This window comes from Suillus bovinus (genome assembly GCF_016758785.1).
Source record: "Suillus bovinus strain UH-Sbo-P2 chromosome Unknown EDB93scaffold_40, whole genome shotgun sequence".
NCBI lineage: Eukaryota > Fungi > Basidiomycota > Agaricomycetes > Boletales > Suillaceae > Suillus > Suillus bovinus.
This window is the reverse complement of record NW_024542096.1, coordinates 137,432-165,208: the sequence shown is the minus strand read 5'-3', so window position 1 is coordinate 165,208 and position 27,777 is coordinate 137,432. Positions and strand designations below refer to the sequence as shown.

At 47.5% G+C, this 27,777-nt stretch overlaps 11 protein-coding genes across 11 annotated transcripts; 8 read left to right on the top strand and 3 right to left on the bottom strand.

Annotated features, from left to right (window-relative positions):
* Nucleotides 1-47: 47 nt before the first annotated feature.
* Nucleotides 48-2,895, bottom strand: EDB93DRAFT_1241364 (glycoside hydrolase family 5 protein; the record flags this gene model as incomplete). Its single annotated transcript, XM_041451866.1, has 15 exons — nt 48-196; nt 662-786; nt 838-899; nt 949-1,094; nt 1,153-1,189; nt 1,309-1,390; nt 1,442-1,718; nt 1,782-1,929; nt 1,982-2,006; nt 2,066-2,166; nt 2,223-2,297; nt 2,407-2,530; nt 2,590-2,653; nt 2,708-2,739; nt 2,795-2,895. The coding sequence occupies 15 exons, from the start codon at nt 2,893-2,895 to the stop codon at nt 48-50; spliced, it is 1,548 nt and encodes a 515-aa protein (XP_041306244.1).
* A 1,158-nt stretch (nt 2,896-4,053) lies between these two features.
* Nucleotides 4,054-5,030, top strand: EDB93DRAFT_1105120 (uncharacterized protein; the record flags this gene model as incomplete). The annotated part of the gene is made up of 4 exons (XM_041447478.1): nt 4,054-4,264; nt 4,420-4,475; nt 4,530-4,746; nt 4,813-5,030. The coding sequence occupies 4 exons, from the start codon at nt 4,054-4,056 to the stop codon at nt 5,028-5,030; spliced, it is 702 nt and encodes a 233-aa protein (XP_041306243.1).
* Nucleotides 5,031-6,931: 1,901 nt separating this feature from the next.
* On the top strand, nt 6,932-8,837 carry EDB93DRAFT_1088011 (uncharacterized protein; the record flags this gene model as incomplete). The annotated part of the gene is made up of 11 exons (XM_041446095.1): nt 6,932-7,111; nt 7,171-7,485; nt 7,538-7,657; nt 7,706-7,770; nt 7,824-7,887; nt 7,939-7,961; nt 8,012-8,072; nt 8,138-8,350; nt 8,407-8,423; nt 8,475-8,564; nt 8,618-8,837. 11 exons carry the CDS (start codon nt 6,932-6,934, stop codon nt 8,835-8,837), a joined length of 1,368 nt encoding a protein of 455 aa, XP_041306242.1.
* Nucleotides 8,838-10,947: 2,110 nt separating this feature from the next.
* Nucleotides 10,948-14,398, top strand: EDB93DRAFT_1154740 (general APC amino acid permease). Its single transcript, XM_041449836.1, has 25 exons — nt 10,948-11,085; nt 11,143-11,434; nt 11,482-11,488; nt 11,540-11,652; nt 11,702-11,766; nt 11,818-11,852; nt 11,908-11,916; nt 11,977-11,988; nt 12,039-12,046; nt 12,094-12,154; nt 12,212-12,282; nt 12,333-12,346; nt 12,399-12,425; nt 12,481-12,563; nt 12,616-12,749; nt 12,806-12,887; nt 12,945-13,005; nt 13,056-13,115; nt 13,168-13,340; nt 13,395-13,453; nt 13,501-13,574; nt 13,631-13,692; nt 13,746-13,848; nt 13,911-14,005; nt 14,056-14,398. Exons 2-25 carry the CDS (start codon nt 11,283-11,285, stop codon nt 14,137-14,139), a joined length of 1,644 nt encoding a protein of 547 aa, XP_041306241.1. The 5' UTR covers nt 10,948-11,085; nt 11,143-11,282; the 3' UTR covers nt 14,140-14,398.
* A 450-nt stretch (nt 14,399-14,848) lies between these two features.
* Nucleotides 14,849-15,896, top strand: EDB93DRAFT_1105117 (uncharacterized protein; the record flags this gene model as incomplete). The annotated part of the gene is made up of 6 exons (XM_041447477.1): nt 14,849-14,860; nt 14,952-15,016; nt 15,095-15,278; nt 15,452-15,661; nt 15,682-15,742; nt 15,793-15,896. 6 exons carry the CDS (start codon nt 14,849-14,851, stop codon nt 15,894-15,896), a joined length of 636 nt encoding a protein of 211 aa, XP_041306240.1.
* A 278-nt stretch (nt 15,897-16,174) lies between these two features.
* EDB93DRAFT_1154736 (uncharacterized protein) lies at nt 16,175-17,321 on the top strand. Its single transcript, XM_041449835.1, has one exon. It carries the CDS (start codon nt 16,394-16,396, stop codon nt 17,063-17,065), a length of 672 nt encoding a protein of 223 aa, XP_041306239.1. The 5' UTR covers nt 16,175-16,393; the 3' UTR covers nt 17,066-17,321.
* A 209-nt stretch (nt 17,322-17,530) lies between these two features.
* EDB93DRAFT_1154734 (uncharacterized protein) lies at nt 17,531-19,255 on the top strand. The gene is made up of 3 exons (XM_041449834.1): nt 17,531-17,722; nt 17,788-17,805; nt 17,855-19,255. Exons 1-3 carry the CDS (start codon nt 17,648-17,650, stop codon nt 19,022-19,024), a joined length of 1,263 nt encoding a protein of 420 aa, XP_041306238.1. The 5' UTR covers nt 17,531-17,647; the 3' UTR covers nt 19,025-19,255.
* A 108-nt stretch (nt 19,256-19,363) lies between these two features.
* EDB93DRAFT_1154730 (uncharacterized protein) lies at nt 19,364-20,760 on the top strand. The gene is made up of 5 exons (XM_041449833.1): nt 19,364-20,069; nt 20,123-20,195; nt 20,251-20,291; nt 20,341-20,463; nt 20,518-20,760. The coding sequence occupies exons 1-5, from the start codon at nt 19,690-19,692 to the stop codon at nt 20,714-20,716; spliced, it is 816 nt and encodes a 271-aa protein (XP_041306237.1). The 5' UTR covers nt 19,364-19,689; the 3' UTR covers nt 20,717-20,760.
* Nucleotides 20,761-21,044: 284 nt separating this feature from the next.
* Nucleotides 21,045-23,174, bottom strand: EDB93DRAFT_1251833 (uncharacterized protein; the record flags this gene model as incomplete). The annotated part of the gene is made up of 2 exons (XM_041453208.1): nt 21,045-21,601; nt 21,650-23,174. 2 exons carry the CDS (start codon nt 23,172-23,174, stop codon nt 21,045-21,047), a joined length of 2,082 nt encoding a protein of 693 aa, XP_041306236.1.
* Nucleotides 23,175-24,248: 1,074 nt separating this feature from the next.
* EDB93DRAFT_1105114 (uncharacterized protein) lies at nt 24,249-25,885 on the top strand (the record flags this gene model as incomplete). Its single annotated transcript, XM_041447476.1, has 4 exons — nt 24,249-24,365; nt 24,421-24,884; nt 24,939-25,124; nt 25,150-25,885. The coding sequence occupies 4 exons, from the start codon at nt 24,249-24,251 to the stop codon at nt 25,883-25,885; spliced, it is 1,503 nt and encodes a 500-aa protein (XP_041306235.1).
* A 125-nt stretch (nt 25,886-26,010) lies between these two features.
* EDB93DRAFT_1291049 (ubiquitin-related domain-containing protein) lies at nt 26,011-27,645 on the bottom strand (the record flags this gene model as incomplete). The annotated part of the gene is made up of 9 exons (XM_041454556.1): nt 26,011-26,153; nt 26,206-26,269; nt 26,331-26,415; nt 26,475-26,741; nt 26,800-26,869; nt 26,926-27,066; nt 27,119-27,223; nt 27,282-27,520; nt 27,588-27,645. 9 exons carry the CDS (start codon nt 27,643-27,645, stop codon nt 26,136-26,138), a joined length of 1,047 nt encoding a protein of 348 aa, XP_041306234.1. The 3' UTR covers nt 26,011-26,135.
* Nucleotides 27,646-27,777: the final 132 nt, after the last annotated feature.

The window sequence follows — 27,777 nt, the reverse complement described above, 5'->3', positions numbered from 1 at the left end:
AATTCCTCCATCACATTCACGGTCTCTACCTCAACTGGCAAGGGATGTCAACTTTTCATCGAAATCTCGCAAAAGTCGAATATTTTCGCAGCCGCGACCTTGTAATGCTTTTCACGATGTTCCTCTGCTTCTTCGTCGCCACTACGAATTGCTCCGATAGGGTTAGAGGATGGCGTTGGAATATACTTATCGTATGCTGTGCATATAAAGAGTTGAGTTGCATTTCTCTGACGCATCGTCTGGACCATGATTGCATACTGGTGTTGCGAGCACAGTTTCAGTCTGAAGGGGTGTCGCAAATATGTAGTGACATCTGTGCTACTCTGGGACCCAACCCAGAATTCAGTGGTATCGTGACTTGTCATTCGCTTTAATTTATGCCACCACATCATATAAAGGATTCTGCGAAATGAGAGCAAATGCTAATCTATGATAAACAAAGTCCTTGCCGAAGAAGTTCGGCCCTATCCTCTACACCGTTGTACAAAAAAAAGTGCGATAGCAAATGAACCAAAATTTTGGCATGCTCAAAGGAACATCAATAATAATAAGAACATAGAATATAGGAATGGTTGATAACCTGAACCTGTGGCAGGGATCGATATAGGTGGACTTGAACTGGTGCTATGCGAGTTGCCGTGCGAAGTGCTGCTCGAGGTACTGTTCGAGGTGCTGTTCGAGATGCTGTTCGAGGTGCTGTTCGTGTATGGAGCACACACGTTTGGATTGTTGTACGCCGCGGGGTCCTGGGTAAAGAAACCGAGTTCCAACCCCTCAAGGTATGACCTAGATAATCGTCAGGTCATTCATAAAGTACCTGGTATGCGTCTGACTTACCATTGCCTTGCACGGGCACTCCCATTGGTAAGGTTTGATATCTCGATCTTGAAGTTCCAGTACTAATTTTTTTTTATGTGACGTCTTGATCAAACACTACGAGACACGTACAATCCATCCGGCACCTTTACTGTAGGCCATCTTCTGTGCGTCAGCCCACTGATAAAGAAACGCGTCCGTGGCATTGAACTCTGTATCGAGTGACCACTCTCCGATCCAGAGCGGAGAGTTGCCGAGTGCTGCGTCAGCCTGGATTCCTGGAAAATCTTTACCACAAATGAGTACGCCATTACCGAATCAACGAAGAAGAGGTACTGCAGATACTGAGCATGTATGATGTTGAGTCATTTCCCTATATAAAATTGTCAACAAGAAGCAATAAGCTACATGCACACGACATACGGCCGACCTGTAGAGAGAATTAATCATGATAATATGATGCAGTTGACTGCGCACTCACGAATAATACACGTGGTCGTCGTAAGCTTGGGGGCCAATCGCAACATCAGCTGGGTTAGAGGGGTTGTCGTACTGCCAATTCACATCCATGAAGCTTTGCATGCCGTTGTCAATGTATCCTAGCAAGAACATGTAGAAAACTCACTTCGTTACCAATGGAGTACCGGACTTCTTGAAGGGTGATGCTTCGAATATGGTCTGCAGACCGTATGTTGCTCCAATTCCCATTATAATTGGAACCGCTTCTGAAAGTGCTGCTTGCACCTCCGCTGGGAAGATGGTCTCCAAGGATGTCTCACTCAATGCAGCAGTGAAGTTGTTTGAGACGGAAGCTGATACCGATACCGATAAATTAGACGACGGCACAGATATTCCGAGTGTGAGTTCAACAGCACGGACTATCTGAACGAAGTTCTCTTGGACTGTATGAAGATTCAGAATTCGTAAGACCGCAAATAACCGAACTTCTGATGAGTGATACATACAGGTGCCATAGTTAGGTGTCTGATTCGCATCATTAATGGGCTCATTGGCTGCCTGGATCGCAAATACATTTGCAAACTGAGGGTCCAAGTGAGAAAGCGAAGTCATGACCGCTGTCCACACCAGTGCACGCTGGTAGTTGTATGGAGTCTGTATGCAAGGGATTATAGTTATTGCTTTTACCGATTACAAAATGCCTCACGTAAAATTGAACATCAGTAGTACAACTGGTAAAAGTCATCCTCAGTACAGAACAAAAATAAATGGTGAACAAGTGAGAGCTTACTTTCCGGTAAACATTTGCTTGGCCGTTTGAACCCCGGGCAATGCATGATGATCCAGGATTACTTGGATCCCAGCGTCTTGCAGCCAGCCCAAGCCCCGGCGCTAGATGCAAAAGTTTGGGTTTAACTAGAAGATTAAGGTACAACAGAGCTTCTCACCAAATAGTAAAGACCTCCCCGAGGGTATGTTTCGTACGGCCTATCGACTAAATCCTCCACAATCCAATATCCTAGCTATGTGCGAACGCGTTGCACAACACACACGAGTTTGCATGGGATGGAAAAGGCAAAGCAGATCAATTCGGCTTAGCCAAGTTCGCGGTGTGCCTTGAACTCAACTCACAGGAATGCGGACAGTGTTGATACCGGCCATCTTCAGTGTGTTGACATCGCTATGTGTGAACCATGTGTCCCAGTGTTGAGCGAATGTAGCGTTGACAGTGTCAGGGTACGCTTGTGCAAATGCCCTAGATTATCACAAAATAAATCGAGTTTCACATGCAAACAGTGTATTATAGGAACGTACGACTCGGTTGAAATGCACGTCGAACAATCTCCACCGCATAATTGTCCACCCATATCCACCCACCCTAAAGAAACTTTTTCAGTGAACATGTACTTACATGAATCATTGTTTTTATCACCTTGAGGAAGCATCCATAGCTCTAGGACTAACCTGCGTTACCACTTAAGTTAGACAGTCTGTCGGAGAGGTAGAGTAACACTAGTACCATGAACCCAAATTGACACCATAAATATGAGTTGGTTGCCCAGCCCACGCACGGGCAACAAACGTGCTTGAGAGCACCAAGCCTGTCAGGAAATGCCTCATAGTACAGTGGTTAGTCCTCGATTGGCAGGGAAAGAGAATATAATCCGCTGTCCAAAAGCAAATTCAAGCAGAGGCGCAATTTTATATCAGGCCTCCTGCCCGAAAGGCGCACCAGGTCATAGCGGGTCGTGCAGGTATGACCCTGAAACACAGAAGATACCAGAGTGAAACACCACTCACTAGCAACGATTTATTTTGCAAGGTTATTTTTTGAGTGTGCAGGATGAAATCTGCAGTAAACTGTCAAGTAAGGTTTGGGGTGTGGTTCCTAGATCGACGACTGAAGTATGGTTCCGACCCTTATCGATAACACGTGCGATATACATAACTCAACTCCCTGGCAGTCCCCATTGATCTGAATTGGCGGGCAGCTATAGCCGCAGCATCATGATGGTGTCACTCAGTCGCGAGCCAAATGCTCTCAGTATTATATAGCATATGCTAATTCTTTGACGAGTCAGTTGAGGTATAGAGGTATTGTTATAGCACACCTGCCCCTTTTGATTCCCCAGGCCATCCTTTGACAATTTGTCGACGGGCTCGCGTGATGTTAGGTCGGACCAGGTCATGATAAAAAGAGACTAAGTATTATTAAACTATGGACTCATCAAGTTCTCACGTGAGAGGATAATTATCCCCTACTGGAGTCATTCATGAGTCACATTTTATCGTGACTGACCGTTACAGCACTCGATCGCTCACAAATTCAGGGGATAGATTTCGGATACTTATGTCCCCAATTGAGCCGCATCTGTCACAAGTGTTATTCTCCCTCTCGTCAAAGGATACGGTTATAATTCTATATCCGTATTAGGGTATGACACGGGTAAGGCTTGCCCGGGTACCCACCCGGGCACCACCCGCGGGTGGATAGACGGGTCGGGTGGTACGGGTACGAGGGCCTGCAAAACTTGGGTGCCCGCGGGTAAAGTGTGGCAGTGCTCATTGACCGTCATCATCAGATTATCGATGGATTATCTTTCTAAATTCTACGCAATGTCAACCACAGTGTCTCAGATTTATATTATGCATATTGATTACCGTCTCCAGTGTCTACGACTCCACGACGAGTCCACGTCACATAGTTGGCATCACTCATAAGTCGCAAAACTTGCACTGGGCATCACAAGTTTGCAACATACCAGCGTCGTTTTCCCCATGTCGTGCTGTGACACCCCTCAGAGCACACCATCGGGCGATGTCTTCGATTTCGACTCCTCAGTGTCCTCGCCAGCCAAGGACACAGGCAGCCGTAAGCGCATAGTGGTCTCACCACCTGCTGTATTAATGTCTCCCACCAAAAAACGTCGAACAAAGGCTGAGGTCACAGATCTCGATGTCTGGGACCACACAGATGATGAAATAATATGTATTTCCCCCCTTCACTGTTTCATTCATGGACTCATTAGTCCTCTAACTTTTAGTAGCGGCCAAGGCTCGTTGGAACTCTGCTGCTTATGACCACTTCACCATCTCCTTAAAACGTCACTTCAAAGCCACAGCGGTGGACCGAATCTTATGCAGCACTCGCACCACCAGTCCAAACCAATGTAAATCAGGGCCTATCAAAACAAGCTCCGGTAAGCAACCTCCTTTGAGTTAGTTTATTCTAACATATTTCCGCACCCTCACAGTTGCGACTTACAACTAGTACTAGTAAATGGGCTGCTGCTGACACTGATGACGAGGATGTAGTCATATCTCCAGACTCGATCGAATCCTACCTTGACACTGCACGTATCCCAAGGGCCGAGATCCTGGCTGCAGGTGGAGTTCTTCAATATTGGGAGAACGCTCGAGAAACTCGGCCTCGACTAGCTCAGATGGCTCTCGATTTCTTGTCTGCGCCTAGTATGTCAGCTTACAAAGGATGATTTCAACACACTCTAATGATTCATACTACCATAGCTTCCTCAGTCGATGCTGAACGAGCTTTCTCTGGCGGCCGCCTGCAAGTCAACCATCTTCAGCACGGTATCAACTCCCAAACCTTCAAAGCACAGGTTGCCGTCGGGTCGTGGTTCAACACTCCTCTTATGCCTGACCTCAGTGCTGCCACAGCCATCATGCACAGGAAGATGGGAAACGACAAGGGAAAGGGAAAGGATCAGGCTGATGTTGTTGAAATTGATTGATTAGTTGAATGTACTTTGGTACAAGGCTACCTATATCTTTGTATCGACTTTTCGATCCAACACTTGATCACCCGCGGGTGACCCGTACCACCTGTGGGTTGACCAGGTTGATCCGCACCCGTGATGTTCTGACCCGGGTGGGTACGGGCAGGCCTCTGAAAGTTTCAGTACCCGCGGGTCGGGTGCGGGTATGACCCGGGTCAACCCATGTCATACCCTAGTCCAGCCTTACACCGAACTTGTCAGAATGGCACTCTCGGCGGTAGACATGTTTCGTCAGCATCAGCGCTCTTCGCATCAGTAATTTCAGGACTCGGGAAGAAGAGGGTCTTGCTCTAACAATTTTTATGTACGATTACACAGGGCGTTTCCCTGGTTGGGTTTTGTCTTGCCGCCAATTAAATTGGTGAGAATTTCCCATGCTGTGACACGTGACATTTGCGAGCTACTGCTCTGATTCCCCTCGGCATGCTCATCTGCCTCGACGCAAACACTCACGTTCGGACACGCCTGCCTCATCCCATGGCATCGGAGAGAAGATGTGGGTAATACCTTATTTCTAATTTCGTTGTATTTGAACCCCCGCCGGTTCTCACACTTTTCATTTTCTCTGTTTTCCACTGGTCCTGTCGTAAGTCATCTGTCCTATATTTCTCTTCCCGTGCCCTCACCGTCCAGCAGAGTGCAATGTTCCTTTTGACAGTACCGTATTGTGTTGCAAAAATCCTCCATGAACATGGTTGTCGTCGCATTCTGTTGCACATGCGCCCTCTACCTCATATACTATGAAGTTGGTTTATTCCCTGCAATTCCATCCATCCTGCTTGCTTCGTCAATTTTTTTTTGGTTCTTGGCTGTCGCGAGCCGTTGTCGAACATGGCTGTGTTCGTCTGTAGTTCGTGCCATGCGCGATTTGCGGGACGCGTCTCGTTCACTCACTGTATTGTGTCGCATCAATTTCTGGCCGTTCTGTTGATGTGCATTCATGTGCTGTTGCCTCTCTCGACCGTTTACCTTCTTGCTTCCCATTGTCGTCTAGAGAAATTTGAGTAGTTTGTTAGCACCCTCGTTGGCTCGGTGCGCTGACCCACTCTCTGGTGTTCGTCGCACAAAACTTGCTGATGTTAGACAGTGCAGTTATCGCCTGCCTGCGAGGTGGGAGCAGTCCGCTAATGTTCAACTTTTGTGCGACTTGCCAATCCATATGGTAATGAAGTAGCTGCGGCACTACTCTTCTCACGTATGTTCCTTTTACTTGTTCGGATCTTCCGATTCCGTCGTCCACTCTTGATCTCGACACTTTAGTGGTGTGATCTTACTATCGATACCTTGGCTGAGGTTAATGAACGGTTGCTTGCCAAAGGACGTCCTGGTATCGATGGACGTTCTCATTCCATGGCTTGTATTCGATACAAGGGGTGGCCAGACCACAAAGTGTTTATCTACTGTTCACGAATCAAGACTTCCACCGTTCAAATGTTTGCTGCACAGCATACTCTCCCCAGCCGTTCAGGAATTTGTCTAACTTGTAACATATTGAAAGAAAGAAAATTGTGAGTAGACAAAAATTGGAAAACCGAAGGATGGGAACGGATGTAGGGGTAACGTTATGTAACAGCTTTCCTCACCTCATATGGCCATGTCGATCGACTCACTAACTGCACTTCCTTATAGGGCGAGGAGCCTCGTCAGCGCTACGATTTATTTGTTTGTGGTTTGTTTATGCAGGGAAGGGGTCACCCGAATCGATACATGTACGCGTGTCATTTCACACTTCGTTTACTTTTTGTTCGAAACATTTTATAAGCGCTTTATATTTATCAGGGTCCAAACGTTCAGGACGCTCAGCGTTGGTGATGGCAGGCGACTTGTTCTTATGGACACCTCTCGTCTTCACTTTCATGGTACCGGTGCTTGCTCACGACCATCATGGAGCGGACCTTACAGAAGAACAACTACATGCCCCAGTAGATGCCACTCTCTGGATACATATCGCCCTCCAAGCCATCGTATGGGGTTTCATCTTCCCCGCAGGCATGGTACTCGGACTTACACGAAGTAGATGGCATGTTCCCGTACAAGTATGTTGGCATCATTTCATCTCCTGCGGTTCTATTCTGATCAAGAACATTACGTACAGAGTCTCGCCTTTGCCCTAACTTTTGGTGGCATCATTCTCGGCCATGCCCATGGCGGTCGGCGGTTCCCTTCTTCCGCACACTCCCATATCGGATCATGGATTTTGGTCCCTATCTTCGCCCAGCTGGGCCTTGGAATCTATCTTAAGCTTCATATTCATGAACGTACCTTACGGCCATACGCTGTGCGCGCCCATGGTATTTTAGGACGTATATGGCCCATCCTTGGTTGGGTTCAGGGTTTGTTTGGCGTCATCACGCTGGGGGGGTTCTCCGGGGAGTCGGGGGCTGGACAATGGCCTGCGCACTATATCATGGTAGGTTCGCGTGCGATGACTCCTTTCAAACAGTGCTCATTCAAGTCCCTAGGGAAGTGCATTCATTGGCTATGGTATGATCATGGCGCTCTTACTCGTCGTCGGCGACAACTGGGTCCGCCGCAGCGGTCGCAGCCTGGAATGGTGGGACTCCTGGGTGATTATGCTTTGGGTGCGTGTATCATGGACGTACAGTCTGCTCGAGCTAAATTTGTGATAGGGCATGGTCAATACATTTACTGAGCACCACGGCGGTGAATGGAGTGTGGAAGATATGCAGCACACGTACGTCTGTTCCGGGAATTGTATTGGTCGAGTGAACGATCATCCCTACACAGGATTCTTGGTATACTCTGGTGGGCTGGAGGTGCTCTTGGCATCTTTCTGTCTCGGAATAATCAGGTATCTACCCAGTCGTTTCTAGTGCATTATTGAGCTTGTCTATGCATGTAGAGAAATGTCGTCCCTGGCGTCATGTTCGTCTTTTCACTCTGTCGCGCTGGTCGATGGTCTGATGAACACTTAGCATAATATTAACTGGGTGGGCTATGTCAGACCATGCCCAGGCTTTGATGTTGTCCACGAAGGTAAGGATTATGTCGGGTTGCATATATTCACCATTCGTGCACACTGATGCTGGTCATATTCTCAGGTTCACTCCATGTTTGGATACTCGCTGATGCTTGCCGGCCTTGCACGTATCCTTGAACTTTGTTTCATACAGCTGCCGTCCTCATCCCTATCGGAGACACCTCCACTGGGTGATAATGATTCAGAACATACTCTGACATCTCCTGCACCCAAAGATGCCAGTGTTGCCACGAAACCAAATGCCTCTCGGACATTTAGGCACTTGCCACCGTTCGTCAGTATCATTCCTCGATGATTGTTGTGAAATTACTCATTGCAAATATTTATCAGTTGTTAATTGCTTCTGGGTATGTTGCCACTATAGCACAATCATGCTTGGTTCTTGACTGTGTATCCAGGTTACTCTTTATGTCTGCTACGGACGAGGAGCTCGAAGCTGTTCACGAGGAAGGAATAGATCACGTCACATATGTGCTGTCGATGTATAGGTGGGGGCTTTTATGAATTTGCATTAATGCTGGTCAGCTTAATTCTCTCACAGCATTGCATTCCTGTTCTACCTCATCACTGTCTTTTTGCTGCACCTTTACTCTACGTCTGGGCGGAATGCGTCTTCTGCGCAGCAGCCCAGTGTTATCTTTTCCGCTGAGGGCATCGAGCTGTCAGACACGACTAATGCGAGTAAGTGGTATGCACCACTACCAAGGGAGGAAGGGACGTCTGCAGCAGTGCATGTACTTGGAGAGGACGAAGATAATTGATGCGTCGAGGTCATGCTTAGTCGTTGTGCTGGATGACTTCCGGCGGTGTTTAGGATGTCATTTCAAAACTAAATCTAAAGGCTCCTCATCAATTATGATTGACATGTGTGTATTAGAATCTAGATTAGTCTGCGGTTTCGAAGAAAGCCTCTGTGTGATTGTTCACCTCGTCAAATGGGCGCGCTCTTGTCTTCGTCGGCTGTGGTCCCACCTTGTCTTGCTTGTCACGATGGACTGGTAGCTTGCAGAGATGGTAGTCTGTCATACTGTCTTGCTTGTCACAACGGACCGGTAGTTTGCAGATGATGGTGGTCTGTCCTGCATCGTTCGATTGGTCTGAAGTTATCCGAGGAACAGGACCTTTATGAAAGATACTTTAACGTACGTTGCCCAGGTAAAGGTTCTATCGTAACCTTATTGATCGATGGGGCTAAGGTTTCGCGGAGAATTCGCGCGCGCATCTAGAATCCATGCGATGCCGCTACGTGAACTGCTTGAAGAAGACCCAGAAATGACGTCAACGATATCTCTTGTTGGCTACGGCCGAGTCTGAGTCCGGTCATCTGATGATAAGCTGTTCAATATTTTCAAGGTCTGCTGTCGGACCTAGCGTCCGGCTGCCGACTCATCCGGAAGTTGCTGGGAGTCTTAGAGTCTCCTTCGCTGTCGATGGCTTTTCACGTTGCTCCTCAAGGCCTCATCTGAGATGCACTTTTGTCGGCGCGCCGGGTTGTACATATGAAGACCGGGTGCAGGAGTGCCAACAAGAATTTCCTATCTGAGGTTGTTGCCGGGTATATAGTTAAGTTGATCGGTGATCAATCGGTGATCGATGTGCACTGGTTCACCGACGTGGCCCATGGAAACGCTATCTCTACACCAACTCAAAAAAAAAACGAAAGGAGTTCACAAATGTCTGAGATAACAAAATTCGAGCAGCTGCAGAGCAGTGGGATCTGCTCGCGTACTTGGTCAGGCCTAATCTTCAGCCAATCCAAAAATTCGCGCGATGAATTGATTTCGGAGTATTTCTTACCTGGAGAGAGGCAGTAGGAAGCAAAGATGGGAACCTCATTCCCATGTATGTCCATGGACCGCACTCGGGACGACTGCAAACCGGGGTGCGCAACGACTTACCATTCCAAGTTTTTTTCAACTGTGCTCACGCTCGCCGTGCGCCGTTATTGAATATTCAGGATCAGCGCTTCGCTCAGCTGACTGCGCTCGTTCACTGTGCACGTCACCATACCAATCAATATGCAAATATTTCATCAAACTCGACCTTCTCGCATTCATTAATAGGCTCCACGTGGAGCGAAAATTGTCAGTACGTTCGCACTATGGTCTGGACTCTGAACGCGCGATGGTGGAGCAGATGAGGAATGCGAGGATTGCGATGCGCGTGAGATTGATGATAGAAGAGTGCATGTGCGCGTGCTGAGCCGAATGGTTTAATTTAGAGACGCCTGACGTGGGTGAGCTGGAGCGGAGTAGTGGGTTAGATGAGGTGTCAGTCGTGCGGCGCACCGCCCGCCGGTTGCCAAAGGTCCATGAGTTTCGCATTCGGCGAATGGAGGGAAGGTGACAGGCATAGCTCCTCACGGGCTTCATTTGATATACTTTGACGAGCAGTATCTGATTCACGGAGGATATCAGGAGGCTGGGTGATTACAGTGACACCATGTTGAAGAAAGTCCCCGCTACGTTGAACACGAACATCATGATGCGGGGAATGCAAGAACTTCCTTCGATTAATCCTTGATTAATCTCCACATTAGAAGTAACTCACACGGGAAAACGGATAATTGGACGAGCCGAGAGTCGCATCATAACATCGCGAAATGACTTTGGAACTTGCCGAACTTGCCGGTTCAAACTACTTGGTACTTGGAGCGCCATTTCACCGACCTCAAATTGATCATAGCCAGTTTAGTACTCACTAGGTAGTAGTGCTTGCGCCACCCCCCGCTTGTTATCGCAGTATGTTTATCGTACCAACACAAGGGGGACAAGCTGAAGGCCTGTCTAGACTCTAAAATGGGTTGGTTCAGATGATTTCTAAATTTAACTTAAATATATATATTAATTATATCGGGGACCTCCGGTTCAACTTGAACATCACAAGTTCATTTTCCACTCTAAAGTCATGCAATCGCGACCTTCTTTACGCACATCTAAAATCCATGCATTGATCGTTACGTCGTCAGACTTGTTGACATGGTCATTGATTCTCGGTAAACAAATTGCAGTAAAACTTCCTATCGACACGTCTACCTGTTATCGTATATTTTCTGATCCGTATCAGGCACCACTTGGCACCACGCTGTGCCTACTACCATACTTAACAGCCTTACATGAACCGAGAATAGGTCCTTTTTTCCATCCGAAAACCCCCCTCATCTGAATACCCCATCATTTGGTACCATCTCCCTCGTTGCCTCTATCATGAGTAACGAGGATCACAAGTATGATGTTAACAGCGTCGAGAAGAACCAACTCGATGTCGGAGTTCACGCAGTTGCTGACGGGAGGCACCAGTTCGATGTCGCCTCTATCGACTTGGTACAGCGTCGACTAAAGCAGCGTCATGTTCAGATGTATGTCTATCTTTCATTTCTTATAATCAGCTTGTTGATTTTATTAGGATTGCCGTATGTCATGTCACCGTATTGCCCTTGCACGTCAACTTACGAAGAGCGTAGATAGCCGGAACACTCGGTACAGGTCTTTTCCTGGGTTCTGGGAGTGCTCTCAGTGGTGCGGGCCCTCTCGGCGCCCTTATTGCATACGCCCTCGTGGGCTCAGTGGCATATTCGTACGCTCGCACACCCCTTCTTTAACCCCATCTTCTAACCTCCTTTCAGCTCACTGTGTTCCATCGGTGAAATGACGTCTCATGCCCCAATTTCAGGGACCTTCCCTCATTTCGGTCTGTAGGATAAATCATATTTGAAATACGACACTGATTGGCCCTATTCAGCCGCACGATGGGTCGACCCTGCACTTGGTTTCGCAGTAAGTACTACTTTCTTCCATTTAATAGCACCATTGCTCATTGATTCGTGTCTAGGTTGGATGGGTATGTCAACTCTTTCGCAGTCCGTGGCCCTTCTGACAGTTGTCATGATTTGTCTTTCAGAACTACTTTTATGTGAGCTGATCTTTGTCCATGTCCAAAACAATTTACTAATGGATCAACAGACTAACGTGTATGTCTATTTTCGGTCTTCTTGGCATTACATTTACACGTCACAAGGATAACCGTGCCGGTGGAAATCACGGGTGCTCAGATTCTTATCACTTATTGGGATTCCAATGTGAGCCAACTCGAACCAATTAGTTTGCAACCATATTGATCAAGCTTTATCATGTAGACGAATCACGCTGGTATTTACACCGCAATTATCATTGTGTTTGCTTGTGCAACGAACATTTTTGGTGTACGGTATGTGCCGTTTACGCTGCGTGTAGTGCATACTCACAACCATCCTTTAGGTATTTTGGCGAAGGTTAGAAATCATTATCATTTGATACTGCTCGACTAACAGTATGAACTACTAGCGGAATTCGTGTTCTCACTCATAAAACGTAAGCTTGATTGCTGATGCTGGCGTGGTATATCTGTCTTACCTGCTATTCCAAGTCTCGATGATCACTGGTCTCATTCTTGTTGGTCTGATCATTGATCTTGGTGGTTCACCAGATCACCACCGGTTGGGTTTCCAGGTCGGTATCAAAGTCAACTAGAAATAAACTATTATCCTGACAGTAAGAGCAGTATTGGAAAAATCCCGGTATTCTCGCAGGTGCTGGGCTAGAACCAAACCATGTTGGCTTGGACCGCTTCTTGGGCATTCTGGGCGTCATTGTTCAAGCATCATTCTCATTCCAAGGCATGGAACTCGTCGCAATGTAAGCAATACCCCATCCACCAACAAAAGAAACTCATTTTCCAAATCGATCTATAGCGCCGCTTCCGAGACCGAAAATCCCCGCCGGAATATCGCGAAAGCCGTCCGCCGGGTATTCTACCGTATCTTAGTTTTCTATGTAAGCCTTTGTTGTTTTGGTTGGAATGATGCAGGTCCTGATGGAGGGTGTGCGCAGATCCTTGGTATCTTCATCACCGGCCTTATCGTTCCTTACAATGATCCTAACTTGCTCCAATGTGAGTTCCTACTCGTGTTCTACAGGACAGGTCTGATACGTCCCGCACAGCCACGGGTACTGCTGCTCAGTCTCCCTATGTCATTGCCATGACAAATGCTGGGATTAAAGGTAACATTCACAATTATCCGGACTCGAACGTTATTCATGTTGACACGGACAGTCTTACCAAGCATCATCAATGCCGGAGTCATGACGAGTGCATTCAGTGCTGCAAACTCGTTCCTCTTCTGTTCATCTCGTATTCTCTACGGTCTTGCTCTCCGAGGACAAGCACCTAAGATTTTCGCAAGGTGCACGAACGCTGGACTTCCCCTTATCGCTGTTGGGTTTTCTGTGCGTCGTCTTTAGAACTATCGCACTATTGCAGAGCGCTGATTACGTATAAAGAGCATGTTTGCATTCCTCGCCCTCATGAACATCAAGTCAGGTGGCGCAACAGTGTTCAAGTAGGTGTGCTCCAAGTGGTGTACGATTGACACTAACGTTTGAATAGCTGGTTCGTCAACCTCTCAACTGTAGGCGGCTTCTTCGGTTGGGGATCTATCAACTTGACCTACATTTTCTTCCGTAAGCCCATCATTCACCTATCTCTCTCTCCAATCCGTGTCTCATAAAATACGTAGACCGCGGAATGAAGTACCAAGGCATTGACCGCACAAAGCTCTACTACTGGAACCGCCTCCAAGTACGTACCTTTTATCGACACGCGGCTCCGCCGAGTGCTGACACTACCTCCAGCCAGGGCTTGCGATCTGGGGATTGGGATGGTGCATCTTCTTCATCCTCATCAACGGCTTCAAAGTCTTCTGGTCTTTCAACGCCTCCGGCTTCCTCACTGCCTGTACGTCTGTTCATTATTCCGTAAAGTCCTGATAGACTCACGATCTCAATTACCTTTCGCAGATATCAACATCCCACTGTTCTTCGCTCTTTACTTTGGCTATAAGTTTGTAAAAAAGACCGAGGTCTGGAAACCAGAAGAGATGGACTTTGTTACGGTAAGTATCTCGGCGGCTACTCTTTAACTCCATCTGACGCGCGAGATCAGGGTATTCCAACTCCAGAGGAGACAGAGGGGCCATACTACCCGCCAGAAGGTTTCTGGCAAAAGCTTGCTGCCATTTTATTCTAGGTTGTAGTTTGGTTGTTTGTTGTACGGATTTAGTCCGGCTCTGGTTTGAACAGAGCTGTAATTCCTCTCTTTTTCATTTTTCATGTTTAGCGATGGATGGCTTTACGTGGCCGTTCGTCTATGTTGTGTTGGATACCTGTAATGGTTTATTGAAGACGAAACGAATGTTTATTCTGCAGTGAAGCATTGAAATAAATAATGTCGCGGCACCTAGGGGTTGATATTTACAAAAAAGGAAAGATCAAAAGATGAACGTTATTCACCACCAGACATCGAGACTCTGGACTCCCGAACCACTTTCCCCAATCCCAACCAGAGGGCATCAGTACTGACCGCCAGAAAAAGAAATCTAGACGCAGTTCTGCACACTGTGATCTCAGGACTGGAAACAAAATCACCTCTTTGGCGCTTGCCAACTCAAGTTCTATTCCACATTTTTTTTTTCGTTCGTCGTCTCTTGGAAGACATGCAGGCTAGATGTATCATTCGATAGCAGGTCGAACGTATGGCTCAATCGATCACGAGGACGTCTGCTCTCGTTGGGACTCACCTGCTGCTATGACATCTTATTAATTGTTGCTACGAAACCTCCTTCGGCCTTACACTGTCCGTTGTTGCATCATGGTTTTTGAGCCCTTGTTAAAAGACGTCCGAGTCCGAGTCCCAGCGCTCCAGGGGCTAAGTCACGAATAAGCTGCTCACCACCAGTATGCTTGTTCTTGTGAGGGAGCACGTTCAGCGTCAACTCGGAGCCCAGGCCGCCTCCGAGACTTTTTAAAAAAAATTCCGCTTGATATCTGGCCTGCTCCTAGTTCGCATCGCAGGAGGCTGAGGGTGACGTACCATTCGAACAGGAGCGTGACTCGGTTGAAGATATGTGAGTACTAATATTCACTGACAACTGGTGGTCTCACAAATGTTGAGATCGTGGCAGACGGATTAGATTCCTTTTTAGGCCGCTCCGTCTATGTCACGGTCCCAATCTCTCGTGCTTGACGATGATTGGAATATTGACGGCAATTGAGACCTCAGAAACATTCGTGCCCCCCAACCTTTGCATATCCCGGGATTTGAATTTGGATTTGGACTCTATCGAGAAGTTCGATGCCATCGTACTCCACAATCTACGCGCGGTCGAGGTTCGTAATACAAAACAACCTCACAAAAAATTGAAAGCGCTTTTGACGGTCACAATGTCCCCTAGAGAGCATGATCTTTGCTGGTACCCTTTTTCCTTCACTCAAATAGTGACAGATCCTATGTGTTACGCGATTTGTTTGTACGCGGTACACAGTAGTCGATGAAATGATAGGGGATATATTCTTGGTCATCCGACTCTCCTGAGTTTGCATGCTCACCTTGTTACCCTTCCATCATCCACTTCATCCGTACGGTTTCAACATTGGCCCCTACGAGTCGTGTTAGCTACTCGAATCAAGGTTTAATATCCAAGCAATCGGCGGTTCAATCTGGCAGCAACCGTCTTTCTGAAAATATCATCAGTGCGCTGCATACGAACATCGTAAGTATCAAGTTTCATAGGCACTCGTATATGAGAATAATGATGAACCGGATTTGTTTAAGCTCGCCCATTCAAGTGATCGTATGTTTGCTTTGATATATCGATGCCATGCTATTGACGATGACTCCCAGACCCGTACTCCTGCATAGCTTATCATATCAACAACTCTGTCATTGAGTTTGAAGACCGACCTGGTATCAGGGCCATCATCAAAGAACGCCAAGAGCAGATCTAGGATCTGGAAATAGTCATGGATGGTGTCACAAATCTCCACCAACAACTCATCGAACAGAAGGATGAGATCGCCCAGTCGAATCTGCAAAAGCGAGTTGTATCGGGTATTTGGAGCTTGCCAACCTGAAGTCCTATCTCACATTTTCATTCACTGTGTCCCGGAAACTAGTCAAATATCGCCATCAAAAACGTTAGCTCCTGTGCTGTTGACAAGAATATGCCGAAGATGGAGGAAGGTTGCTGTGGGAATGCCCAGTATTTGGCAGAGGCTGCGGTTGTACAGCAACGAGATTTCGCACAGACGCTGGAGGTCGACATCTCTCTGCTATGACTTGTGGCTCAAGCGATCCCAAGGACTTCCACTATCGTTGGAAATCTGGTGCTGCCCTGATGACTTGAACACCATATCACGAGGCGTCCTACAGCCTTATATCAATCAAATTTCGTCTCTCTCTATCCGTTTTTTCCCCTCAGACCAAGACATCCTGGCCTGAACTTATGTTCGTAAATTTCTCAGCACTTCAGGAGCTGACCATATGTGCATACGATCATTCTGAAATGCTGGGCATTGCAACATCTGTGTCGCAATTGCCGATCATCACGCGCAATCTCAAGATCACTTTTCCGGTGCTCACTCTCTACCACTTTTCTATTTTCGCTCCACTATTGGCACACCTGACGAACATCGAGGTCGCTATAGATCAGATGGATGCAGTCCCCGACATGCTTCGTCTGTGTCCCGACCTCTCCTCGTTGACCATTCTTACAGACGTCGAGCAGCGAGCACAAGACTGCAGACCATTCACACACACCAATCTTCGATCCTTTCGCGTCGCTCATGACCTCAGCATCACGGAACAATTATCTCACCTGTTCGACGTTCTGACACTTCCAAATCTCCACATGTTTGAAGCTCGCTATATCCAACCAGCGCAAATACATGCCCTGTTTGATGTTCTCGATTCTCTCCCGCCCCTTGAGTTGTGCGAACTTGATGTTTGCTTACAACCGTGGCCTCACGAGGAGATGAGGGCGATGCTCGCACGGTCAAACTGTTCCTTGAAGAGTCTGGTCTTCAGCGGTGGAGTGATGGCGACAGATGAACAACGAGCGGAATATGTTGCCTTGATTCCTTCCCTCAAAGTAGTTGTTTCCTCTGCGGCAAGATAACTTTGCAGTAAGAAGAATTTCTCGGACTCGTGCAAAAGGTTATCTGATACGTATAATCATACGCTACCAGTTGAAGCTCGTAGTTTTTTTTGTCTGCTATTCATCTGTGGAGGTCAGTCTGTGTAACGCTCGTCAAAGCAATATTCTCTTCGTCACAGCTGTTTCAAAGTCTCATTTATCTTTTCCATCTCTGTCGTCCTTTACCCTACAGTATATAAACCGATGTATATCTACTTGTAGGGCAGTTGACCGTTTCCCCCTTTGAATACACTTTTAATAGTTCGGCAAGTTAAATTGTTTCAACACTAGTACTAAGTTATTCTATCCACGTCGACTCTCGCAGTGTGAACACTTTTTTCCAAGTACCACGGAGGATGTATTTTGAGCTGACCGATTTTTCCATATTTACTTTGAACTTGAATAGACTCGGACAAGTTAGTTTGTACGTATACACGATGACGGAAGCTTATATGTACCAAACGTGGTGCCTCTATACTGTAACCGAAACCAGCACAACTTATTTAGCATTTCAGCCTCGAGTTCAGTTTTTCATTGACCGTTTACACTGCGCTAGCAAGCAACATGCACACAACCAACTCAGAAGAAAATGACAATCTCTTGCCGGCCTCGGAAATCATTAGTGCACTGCATACCATTGTAAGTGCCAAAGCTTCAAACAGTGCACTCTTTTCTACGAATAGTGTAATAATCATTGACTTCAGCTACGTTCACGAGCAATGGTTTGTTTGTGTAGATGTAGTATTTGATGTGTTCTTAACCAATCACCAGATGCCAGACCTCGAAACCCCATACTCCCAAACCACTTTCCCCCATCCCAGTCACTGCGCAATCGAGCTCGATGACCAGAGCATCAATGCCATTATCACCGACCGCCGGCAGCAGCTAGATGCAACTTTGCGCGACATATGGAGTCTGGAATCAGTCGTCGATAAAATCAACAATCTTCACCGACAGCTGACTGAACAAAAGGACAAGCTCATCTCGTCCATCACTTTGCACAAACGATTCATATCACCTCTTTGGCGCTTACCAACTGAAGTCTTATCTCACATTTTCATTCACTGTCTCCCGGAAGACAAGTATCCGTCGCCTGCATTGATGCGGGCACCCATCCTGTTGACCAGAATATGTCGACGATGGAGGGAGGTTGCCGTAGGCACGCCTAGTTTATGGTGCAGGCTAAATGTGATATGCGGCTTCAGAAGGTGGCAGGGATGTCTTGACGTATGGCTCAAGCGATCACGAGGACATCCGCTCTCGTTGGCACTCATCTGTTCCCATAAATCGACCGTGAGCGAGCTACGAGACATTCTTCAACCTTACATAAATCAAATCTCATCATTTTCTCTACATTGTGGCGTGTTTTCTGACCGATATGGTCTCCTTTTAAAAGACCTAACAGCACTCCAGGAGCTAGTAGTCGTCAGGCCGCTTACTGAGCAAGTTTTCTCGCGACTGCCGCCCACTCTGCGCAGTTTCAAGCTCACAATGTCGTTTTTCGAGCTCGAGCTCTGGCCTTCTGGCGAGCCTGTATGGGCTAACTTGACAAATGTCGAGATTCCCCTACATTGCTCTACCACACTCTTCCACCTGCTGCAGCTATGTCCCAACCTCTGCTCATTAGTGATCCGCCTACTATTCAGTGAAACTGAAATATTTGAGCCACTCGTGCACATCCAAATTCAATCCTTACACATCGTTGACTCCATCCCAGACCATTTACCTGGCCTTTTCAATGCTCTCTCACTCCCGAGTTTACACACACTTGAAGTTCACGGTGTATCATGGCCTCATCAGGAGTTCAAATCATTCCTAACACGGTCAAAGTGTCCCCTGGAGACTGTAATTTTGGGCGCTAAAATGAAGACGGAATGCGAGCAGCAAGCAGAGTGCGTCGCCCTTATTCCTTCTCTCGAAGTTGTAGTAGTTTCGATATGATCTCAAATTTTGTCGGACATTTTTCTTCGTGGTTTCTTACAAGGTTTACACTATGCTTCATATCACGACGACACCGTCTTCTATAGCAGCTGTTTGACACTTGCATTTAGCCTCACGTTTTGAACAGTACCAGTACTACCTTGGAAGTAGCGGATATCGCTAGTATACCTTCTCATTGTATGCATGACTCAGACCTAGGGGAATGACCAGAACCCGCACCTGCCCTCTGGACCGTCGGCTTGGAACTGAGGATCTCTGAGGATAAGTATGAAACGAAACTCGTTAAAGTTGATAGGACAGCGCAAGTTGTGATAAATGTTCACTGACATAGAAGAGGGAGAAACACAAATAATAGCCTTTACGTAGTTAGGTTTCCAGCAGGAGGGGAACGAACACCATCAGTTTGTAAATGGGACTCCGTATTAGTGAATGGTCAGATGTGTCGACATCGTGGGCGAGATACCTGACAGTCGGTGAAGATCCTATACTGAAGAAACTACGTCCCGCACTGCGTCTACAGGGTAGACTCGTGACCAGTCTACGAGTCTATCTACAGGGCCGGTGACCCAGATCACGCATTATCCTCAGGCTTCTGAAAAGCACATCCAGCATGTACGTCAGACGCGTCACTACTACCTGTGCAAGGTGACATATTTTGTGATGTTATGTGGTGTTTGGCAGGGTGCCGAACACCCACGTATAGTGGGTTCGAGCTCAACTTAAGTATCCACCTCCGAAAAAATTGGCCACTACACACCATGTCGACAGCTCTCATTCTAGGCGCAACAGGCGCAGTAGGAAAAAATCTCCTCCGTGAGCTTCTCGCAAGCGATCAATGGTCCAAGGTTGGCGAATATGGGAGACGAGTAACCCCCGAAGCCGACCTTCCCCAGAATAGGGGTAAATTGGAGCAGAAAACACTCGACTTTGAGAACTTGCAAGAAGCAGGGCTGAAGGACGGACGATGGGATGTGGTGTTCGTTACCCTTGGGACGACTCGCGCGAATGCAGGGAGCGCAGACATGTTTGAGAAAATTGACAGAGAGTAGGTCGAGTTTTTTTGTTATACTCGATAACAATCTCATGTTTCATACGCAGGTACGTGGTGAACGCCTGCAAGGCTGCAAAGACTGATGATCCGGAACACAAACAACGTGTTGTGTATCTGTCAGTGAGTTCAACGCAAGACACGTAATGCGTGGGATGTGAATTAATGCGAAATGTAGTCTGGTGGTGCTAACCCGTCCTCTTCGTTCCTATATATGAGGTGCGCAAGCATCAATACGGCCCGCTCTTCCTTAATTTGTTTCTTTTAGATCAAAAGGTCTCACAGAACTGGGCATAGCACGCCTTGGGTATGCGGACACCATCGTTTTCCGCCCCGGTTTTCTCAAAGGAGCTCAACGTGCTCATATAAGGCTCGCAGAGACCATAGCTGGGTGCGCTTCTTCTTTTCTCAAAGTCTATTTCAATATTGATTTGGCTCCTTCAAGCTACGTGACTGGCATTGCATCGCATTTTACGTCCAACGCGGAGATTCACGTCTCCGTTCTCGCCAAAGCCATTGTGAAAGCAGGCGCTCTAGGTTCAACCAACCTACCGCCCGCTGCGGGTGCCACTAAAGCAGGACAGGAAGATGCATGGTTTACTTTAATAGAAAACAAAGGCGCACTTGCTCTTGGGCAGGAGTGATTCTTCATTGCGGCGATTCAGATCCTTTTGGTTTCAGTACTAGTCTTTATGAATGTTCCGTTAGGCTGGATGATTATTCAAGTACATATATATGTGCCGTGCAAACAGTAACAGACAACAAGAAAGGATTATAAGCCAGTAAGTGTGTTATACAGCACGTATAATTATGCATGCGAATCCCTGTGGTATTCGTAGATTGAGCGAAGGAACATATGTGCATAAAAATAGAATCTAAATGATATCTAATTTAAAAGATTCAGTTGGTTGGTCCATACGACGAAAGCATACGTGCCTAGACTGTGCGTATGGACCAATGGCATGTCCCGGCCTAACCAATATTTGGTGTTCCTACATGCGGCGGGGTCCTGCCCTCAGAAATAGTGTCTGTTGATCGGTAACTAGGTAATCCGCGCGAGTGATACCTCCCACCGGAGATAATAGTCGCAGAGATTCCTGACGACCTTTCAAGTAGTGGTATCAACTTGAGAGAGCCAGAACTCCTTCTCTCCACGCTCGGACGCGGTCGATCCATCGCACCAGACACTAGCCTGTCTACGGCTGACAGTGGTCGATCGATGACAGGTACAGGTATGTTCGCAGGCAGTGGTTTATTCACTACAGCCAAAGAGCTGGTACGGCCGAGAAGAGGCTCGACCTTTTCCACAGGTGAGTTTCCAGGATCGGACCGTGACTGGCCTATCACGAGTTCACTTCTCCGGACCTGACGAAAAGAGGGGGAGATCTGCATGGAGTGTGAACGATCGAGTCCGTTCGGTCGCAAACCGGGGCCTGAGTCGGCGTCTATCCAAATCGACGGAATGACAGTTGGAGGAAGACCTGCTGTATGGGGAGGTTCAGGAAGGGAGACTGTTGGTTCTGGTGCGCCTGTAATGCAAAGTTAGAGAGCGATGGAAACATGATAAAGATACCTACGGTTAGGTAGTTGTTTTCTTGGCGGGCGGCAGTACTCTGCACCGCTGTCCATATCAAGGAACGAGCATCCTTGTAATGCGTCTGGAAGTGCAGGCATCGGTGGCGGCTCATCGTGTGGAATATGAGATGCCGTCGGGGTGCGTAACCCCTTAGGCAAACGAAGACTGGCATTGGATGCGGTGCGTGAACGTGTCTTTGCTGCAGAGAAACGTGAAAGCCGGTTTGGGCCATCTTTGGATCGTTTACTGCGGGAGGATTTTACGGATTTGAAAGACTTGATGGACTTGGCGTCGGATGATACATGCTTTACTTGGGAAATGAGAGTAGCTTTGGATAAAACAGCTTTAGCAGTGACACCCATGACTTGTGCGATATCGGTGTTGATGGTAATATCTCCCAGTGTTTGGGTATCATCGATGTCTTCAATGTCCTCCTCTTCGCTCTGCTCCATCTCATCAATCTCGGCAGCCATGCCTTCCGCTTCTCTCCAGGCCTCCTCGAGCTCGTCCTCGAGTGTCTGGATACGTATTAGCGCGCGTTTCATCTCTTCTCCCTGGCGCTCGAATGCTTTGTTTAGTTTGCGGAGTGCAATCCCGAGAGCTGACGCCCAATGTCGGCGCTGAACCATCGAGATTTGTGCCTGCTGATCTGACATGTGCAAAATGGATGCAAGAATAGAGTCGCACGAAGCGATAGAAGTTGCAACTTGAGATATCAAGCCTCCCAATACATTCTCTTTATCACTTTCTCCCGAGTTGGCAATTACACTCGCACATGAGTTGAGCGCCTGCATTAGCATGGTTCGTCTGTTCATTTCGAATCTCCATTTGACCTGCGCTGCTAGGCGCTCTTCTTCGAGACGCTCTGCTTCTTTTACCATGTCTATGTCGAGTGCTTGGAGAGATAGGAGGCGTATGAAAGACTCTTTTGCGCTTAACCTGATAGCACGGGAGACTATCTCCTGTAGTTCGGCCGAGGTGAATGTCCATTGGGCAGCCTCATAGGGAAGGCCCTTCCATGGAATCTGCACGGATTCAAATGAAACTGTAGGCGGGGGTGGAAGAGGAGGAGGAGTAAGGAATGTTGCTATCGATGGTTTTGATTTGAGTCTTATTTTTTGTTTTTGGATTGAAGGTGTCGCTGAAGGCGACGACGAGGGAGATGAATGATATGATGCAAAATTCTGTGAAACTTGAACGCCAATGTCTGATGTCGTGCGTGTGTGTGAAGAAGCGCCCAATTGTGGCAAGCACTGCGGGAGCGAGGTATCGATGGAAATTAATTGGCTTTCGTCCAATAGGCCTGGAAGGTGCGGAGGAGTAGTGATGACAGGTGATGACAACCTGGAGGTAACTGCAGACGAGCCTCCGTCGGTACAAGAGCTTCCGCGGAGACTTTGCATGTCAACTGAATTTTTTGTGCGTGAGCGTAAGCGTGGTCCGTTTGGCAACGGAGGCCGAGAAGGGCGGTCGCGCACAAGTGAAGGACGACGGGGAGATTCAAAATCTGATGGGACCAGATCCATAAGAACAGGACCACGCACGATATTGGAACCGGATTGCTGGTAATTAACTGTATGTTGCAAAGTCAGCAAGTGTTATAATAGTAGGCGTTGAGGCGGTCGAAACACAGGCTTGGGCACATGGCGTGGCATGACCAAGCCCCAATTATAACCGTTGGCCCTTGATGCTGCCGTATGTCGATGGGACCCGAAGTAAAATTAATTGCAAACGGATGAATCTAATCTAATCAGCGGGGTTCATGTCCAACATTTGAACAGGGATTAGCATCGTTCCCGTGAAGGATTGTTTGTCTGAACCTATAACATGCGTCAGTTACACTAACCTCATTCATTCCAGGCTGTACATGATGGAAATAACATGAAAGCTCAAAAAGGAAATTTCTGATAAATTTTTTTGATATGTTGTTTTGCATAAATTAGTGGAAAGCCGCGAATTTCGCATGTGTAGAAACGTTTTGTTGACTGACCAGTGACGCAATATCTCAACTTATTCCAGGGTCATAAACTGACTTTGAACATTATGAATGAATCTACTACGGCATATTCATATTACCCGGCTCTTTCGAGTGAACTAGAAATGCATTTCCCCATCGCCGTCGCGAAGGTACTCATACTTCCCTCTCACGGACGTACTTAGAAGGGCGAGGCACGCGGAACATGGCTCAAGAAAGGGAGAAAACATCGTGGGTTTCTTTGTGATCATGATTCGAGAAGCTCACTCTATTCGTTCAGCACATACTATCATGGCAGTCGGTGGTAATTCTCATCACCACCGCCAATAACTATTGCAGCATCGCTTGTATAAGTATGACCCTCATGGTCGTCTTACCCTACTTGTACGTTTGCCACGGTTATATTCCCCACTAAGCCCTTCAGCAAGGCAAATCCAAGTCTACTACACGTTGCAATCGGCAGACCCGAACTTCATAGAACATATTGTTCGTTTCAATCGAATCGGACTGAAAACACGCCTTCAGCTGCTTACTCTTACATACATCCCTGCTTTACTTTCCCATCACCGCGTTTTCCACTTAAATACCATAAAGCAATCCTCTTCTGACCCACCATCTGTCTATCATGGAAGACATTGATATCGGCTCATGGGATCGCTCGCCATCTCTCCCTATTCCTCTCGACTTATTTTTCGATATAATCCAGCATCTTCCTATCCAAAGCATCCTGGCACTACGGCAGGTTGGCGCCCCTGTTTCGTTTCATACGATTTTTTAATCTGATTTTATTTTTCCAGACTAATAAAAGTTTTTACGCTATCACGCGTCTGCGCAGTCTCTGGGCTCTCCTTCTGCGAACTCTTGTCCAGCAGCAAAACATCCCCATCCCCTACTTCGATGGAAAATCCCTTGACTCTTTTTCAGCTTTAGAGCTCGAGCGGCTTACATGTTGTGCACTCGCTCTTCGCAGAAACTGGACCAACCCTGATCCGGATGCGAAGAGGGAAGTTGATTTTTACAAGCCCGTCGAGCCAGATTCGCGCATCATCTTTATGGAGTTTCTGCCTGGCAGAGGAAATCGTTGGCTAATCTCTGTCACGATGACTACACAACCCATGAAATATGTTATCCAATGCTGGGACGTTGCTATCCTACAACCCGTCTGCATAGCAGAACTGACACACATGGAGGGGCCATATGGCGGTATTATTATCAATGACGATCCCTCTTCTCCAGCCATAATAGCGATGCAGTCAGCACTGTGAGTGTAAATAGAAACACCCGATTTAACGTTCTTGCTGATTGTCTATCATAGAACGGAGATACTCACCATCAACTTCGAAGAGGAAGACCCCGAGTCAGCATTCGTTCCGCTGAGTGCCATCGACGGCATTAGAGAGATCCACCTACTCAGCGGGAGCACACTCGTCACCCGGCATCTACAAAACGGCGGAGAAGTGAGCATATGGGACATCAACGATCAGCCTCGTGAAAAAATCCAGTTGGTGAATCCCTCACTATTACAGGTTGGCTTGCTTTTTCCATGTAACTCCGCACGTCGCTGAGCTCTATGATTGGCAGAAGGATCGCTGCCAAGCAATGCATCTCTGCGACGATTACATGGTGATCGTCCGCCAACAGACTGTCGAGCTCTACTCGACCACACCCCGACCCAACATCATTCCAACGCCGGGAGCGCCAATATCGTACCCACTCGCACAGTACAGCTTTCAATGGCTCACAGAGACCGTCAATATGTCAGAGCAAGTCAGCTGGAATGCTGCACGCTCCCACCGCCCCTCGCCAATCAACATTGTTGTTCGATTTGGAAGCATCTATCCCTGGCCAGTGAACATGTTGCACCATTTCGTGCTCAACCCCAATCCCGCATACGTCCCAGGGCGGGAGACTTCTCTATACAACCTTCCATACCTGGTGCAGCCCACTCCAGTGCAGACGATAGGCTCTCCAGTGCGTTTGTTTGCTCCGTCGTCTGTTGCTCTCGGACGATATGGTACGGTTCTCTGGCTTGACAGCCATACCGAAGACTGGGAGGGCCCTAGCGACTGCGGACAGCGACTTGCAGGACGGATGCTGACGGCTACGGGAGGCTCCTCGACTAGCCAACGTGGTTCACATGCTTCCATGATATTTCGGGTACGAAACGACGACCTGTGGAACAAGGTAGCGATCGATGAAGAGTCTGGGAGAGTTGCAGTCGGTTATGTGAACGGTTCGATAACGCTCTTTGAATATTATTAACTTGGTTTCTTCATTTGCTTTTGTTTTGGTTCCCGTCTTGTTGACATGGACACTCTTCTGCATACCCACATTAAACTCGCATTTAGCATGATTTACTATTTTTTCTTCTCATCTCTGTCACTTTATATCCCTTGTCCATAAAATATACAAAAGTAAATTCATTGCGGTGGTGTACAACCGCATGTTTCAATGTGCTAATTTCCTTTCCGAAAGGATCACAGTTATTCCAAGTCACAGCCGATATATCGCATCAGGACGCTATGAGGACCTAAAAACCAATATGTGCCCTGTCATAATCCCATACTCGGAAAAGTACGTACCGCTGACGGCGTCAATCCGAGTTCCCTTAGTGTTTTGGTAAACTGATCACGAGAGAATGTTTTCCTATTGGAAAAATCATGAAGCCTCAGTACTGGGTACACAGCGCGACAGGAGACAGACAGACCTGGGAAAATGCTGGGCGAATGTGACTGTTTCCACATCGACAGAAAGCGTTTGGGCAGCTACAAACTCAGCGACTTCACGTAACGCTTGCAAGATGTGTCAGTTTACAAGACATTTGTGTATGCAGGGAAGCGATGTGACATACTTGCGTCACTTGGTAAGGTGGTCGTGTAAGGCGTTCCCCCAGTTGCCATACGGATTTGGAGACGAGTGTCTTTGAAGTCCCTCCCGCTTGTGCCGCTGGACGAGGACGTTGTTACTGCTGGAGTCGTCGACGCACTGGCAGATGCGTCAATAATTGGCTGGCCGTCACGTAAAGCTTTCTCCCTTGCAGTCCTCTCTGCACGGGCTTTCTTATCTGCCTCAATCTGGGCCTTTACCGCGGCCTTGGCTTTGGCATCCTCAAGCTTCTCTACCTCACGCGGTTAGATCGGATTAATATGGATAGAATCCGTGCGCATGGCAATCACCTCTACGTTTCTGCTCAGCTTCTTTCACAAGCTCCTTGGCCTTCAGCTCATCTTTCAGTTTCCCGACATCCTTATTTGATTTAAGTTCTGAAATACAGACATCATTGAGGCAACGACTAGACTCACCTTGCCAGACTTGCGACGGATAGCTTCATTCGCACGGGCGTCTACGGCTTCTTGTTGAGCCTTTACGCTGCGCTTTGCAGCTATTTTTTCTCGGAGCTCAGCCAACTTCTGCCGCTTCTCTTCCTCCGTAAGAGGCTTTATCTGAGGGTCATCTGAGATGAGAGATAGGGCACGTGCGCCACGGGGTACAAACCTCTTCGGTAGACTCCTCAAACTGATCATGGCCACTCTTCTCTGCATGGTAATTAGCCAACGCCGCGTTTTTAAATGTCTTGCCACATTCTGAGCATTTGATACTCTAATAAATGAGTGTGTTGAAGACAGAGACTTCAAAGTCGCAGTTAGGATAAACGAACCTTGGCCTCTGCTTCACTATTCGATGTGGCACCCGGGTCAACCTTAGTTCCCATCAAGCGTCGCAAGGCGTCTTCGTCTTCATCTTCGTCGTCGACGTCGACATTGATAGGCTGCCCTGCGCTCCCTGATGCACTCGTAGGAGTAGCAGCGCTCGGATCTGGAATAGGCTTCCCTTCGTTCTCCAGAATGTGATCCATAGCAGGCTGCAACCCGCGACTATTAGTCGCTCTCAATGCCCCTACGCGTTCACGGTGGCGTCTCAATCAGCCAAGAAATGGGGACCTGTGAGACAAGAGAATACGAACAGTCAACACGGGCTGGGTCGAATCCCATGCTGAGTAGTGTTTCCTTATCGCCAGCCATCAGTAATGTTGAGAGATGTACGAAGCTTTGAGAAATTCGGGCTGAAAGGAGGTCACAGCGGTTACGCCGAAGCGCCGCATACTATTACTGGTCTAGATTTCTTAGTACTTCCATATTTGGACTAGCATATAG

Excerpts from the sequence above, each read along its gene's own strand:
- EDB93DRAFT_1154740 (XM_041449836.1), top strand. The coding sequence starts at position 11,283 with ATGAGTAACGAGGATCACAAGTATGATGTTAACAGCGTCGAGAAGAAC. Across the intron at positions 11,653-11,701 it reads GTGGGCTCAGTGGCATATTC|CTCACTGTGTTCCATCGGTG; the intron begins GTACGCTCGCAC and ends ACCTCCTTTCAG. Across the intron at positions 12,564-12,615 it reads ACCACCGGTTGGGTTTCCAG|TATTGGAAAAATCCCGGTAT; the intron begins GTCGGTATCAAA and ends CAGTAAGAGCAG.
- EDB93DRAFT_1154734 (XM_041449834.1), top strand. The coding sequence starts at position 17,648 with ATGCACACAACCAACTCAGAAGAAAATGACAATCTCTTGCCGGCCTCG.
- EDB93DRAFT_1154730 (XM_041449833.1), top strand. The coding sequence starts at position 19,690 with ATGTGGTGTTTGGCAGGGTGCCGAACACCCACGTATAGTGGGTTCGAG. Across the intron at positions 20,196-20,250 it reads AACGTGTTGTGTATCTGTCA|TCTGGTGGTGCTAACCCGTC; the intron begins GTGAGTTCAACG and ends TGCGAAATGTAG. Across the intron at positions 20,464-20,517 it reads CTCGCAGAGACCATAGCTGG|CTACGTGACTGGCATTGCAT; the intron begins GTGCGCTTCTTC and ends GGCTCCTTCAAG.
- EDB93DRAFT_1154736 (XM_041449835.1), top strand. The coding sequence starts at position 16,394 with ATGTTCGTAAATTTCTCAGCACTTCAGGAGCTGACCATATGTGCATAC.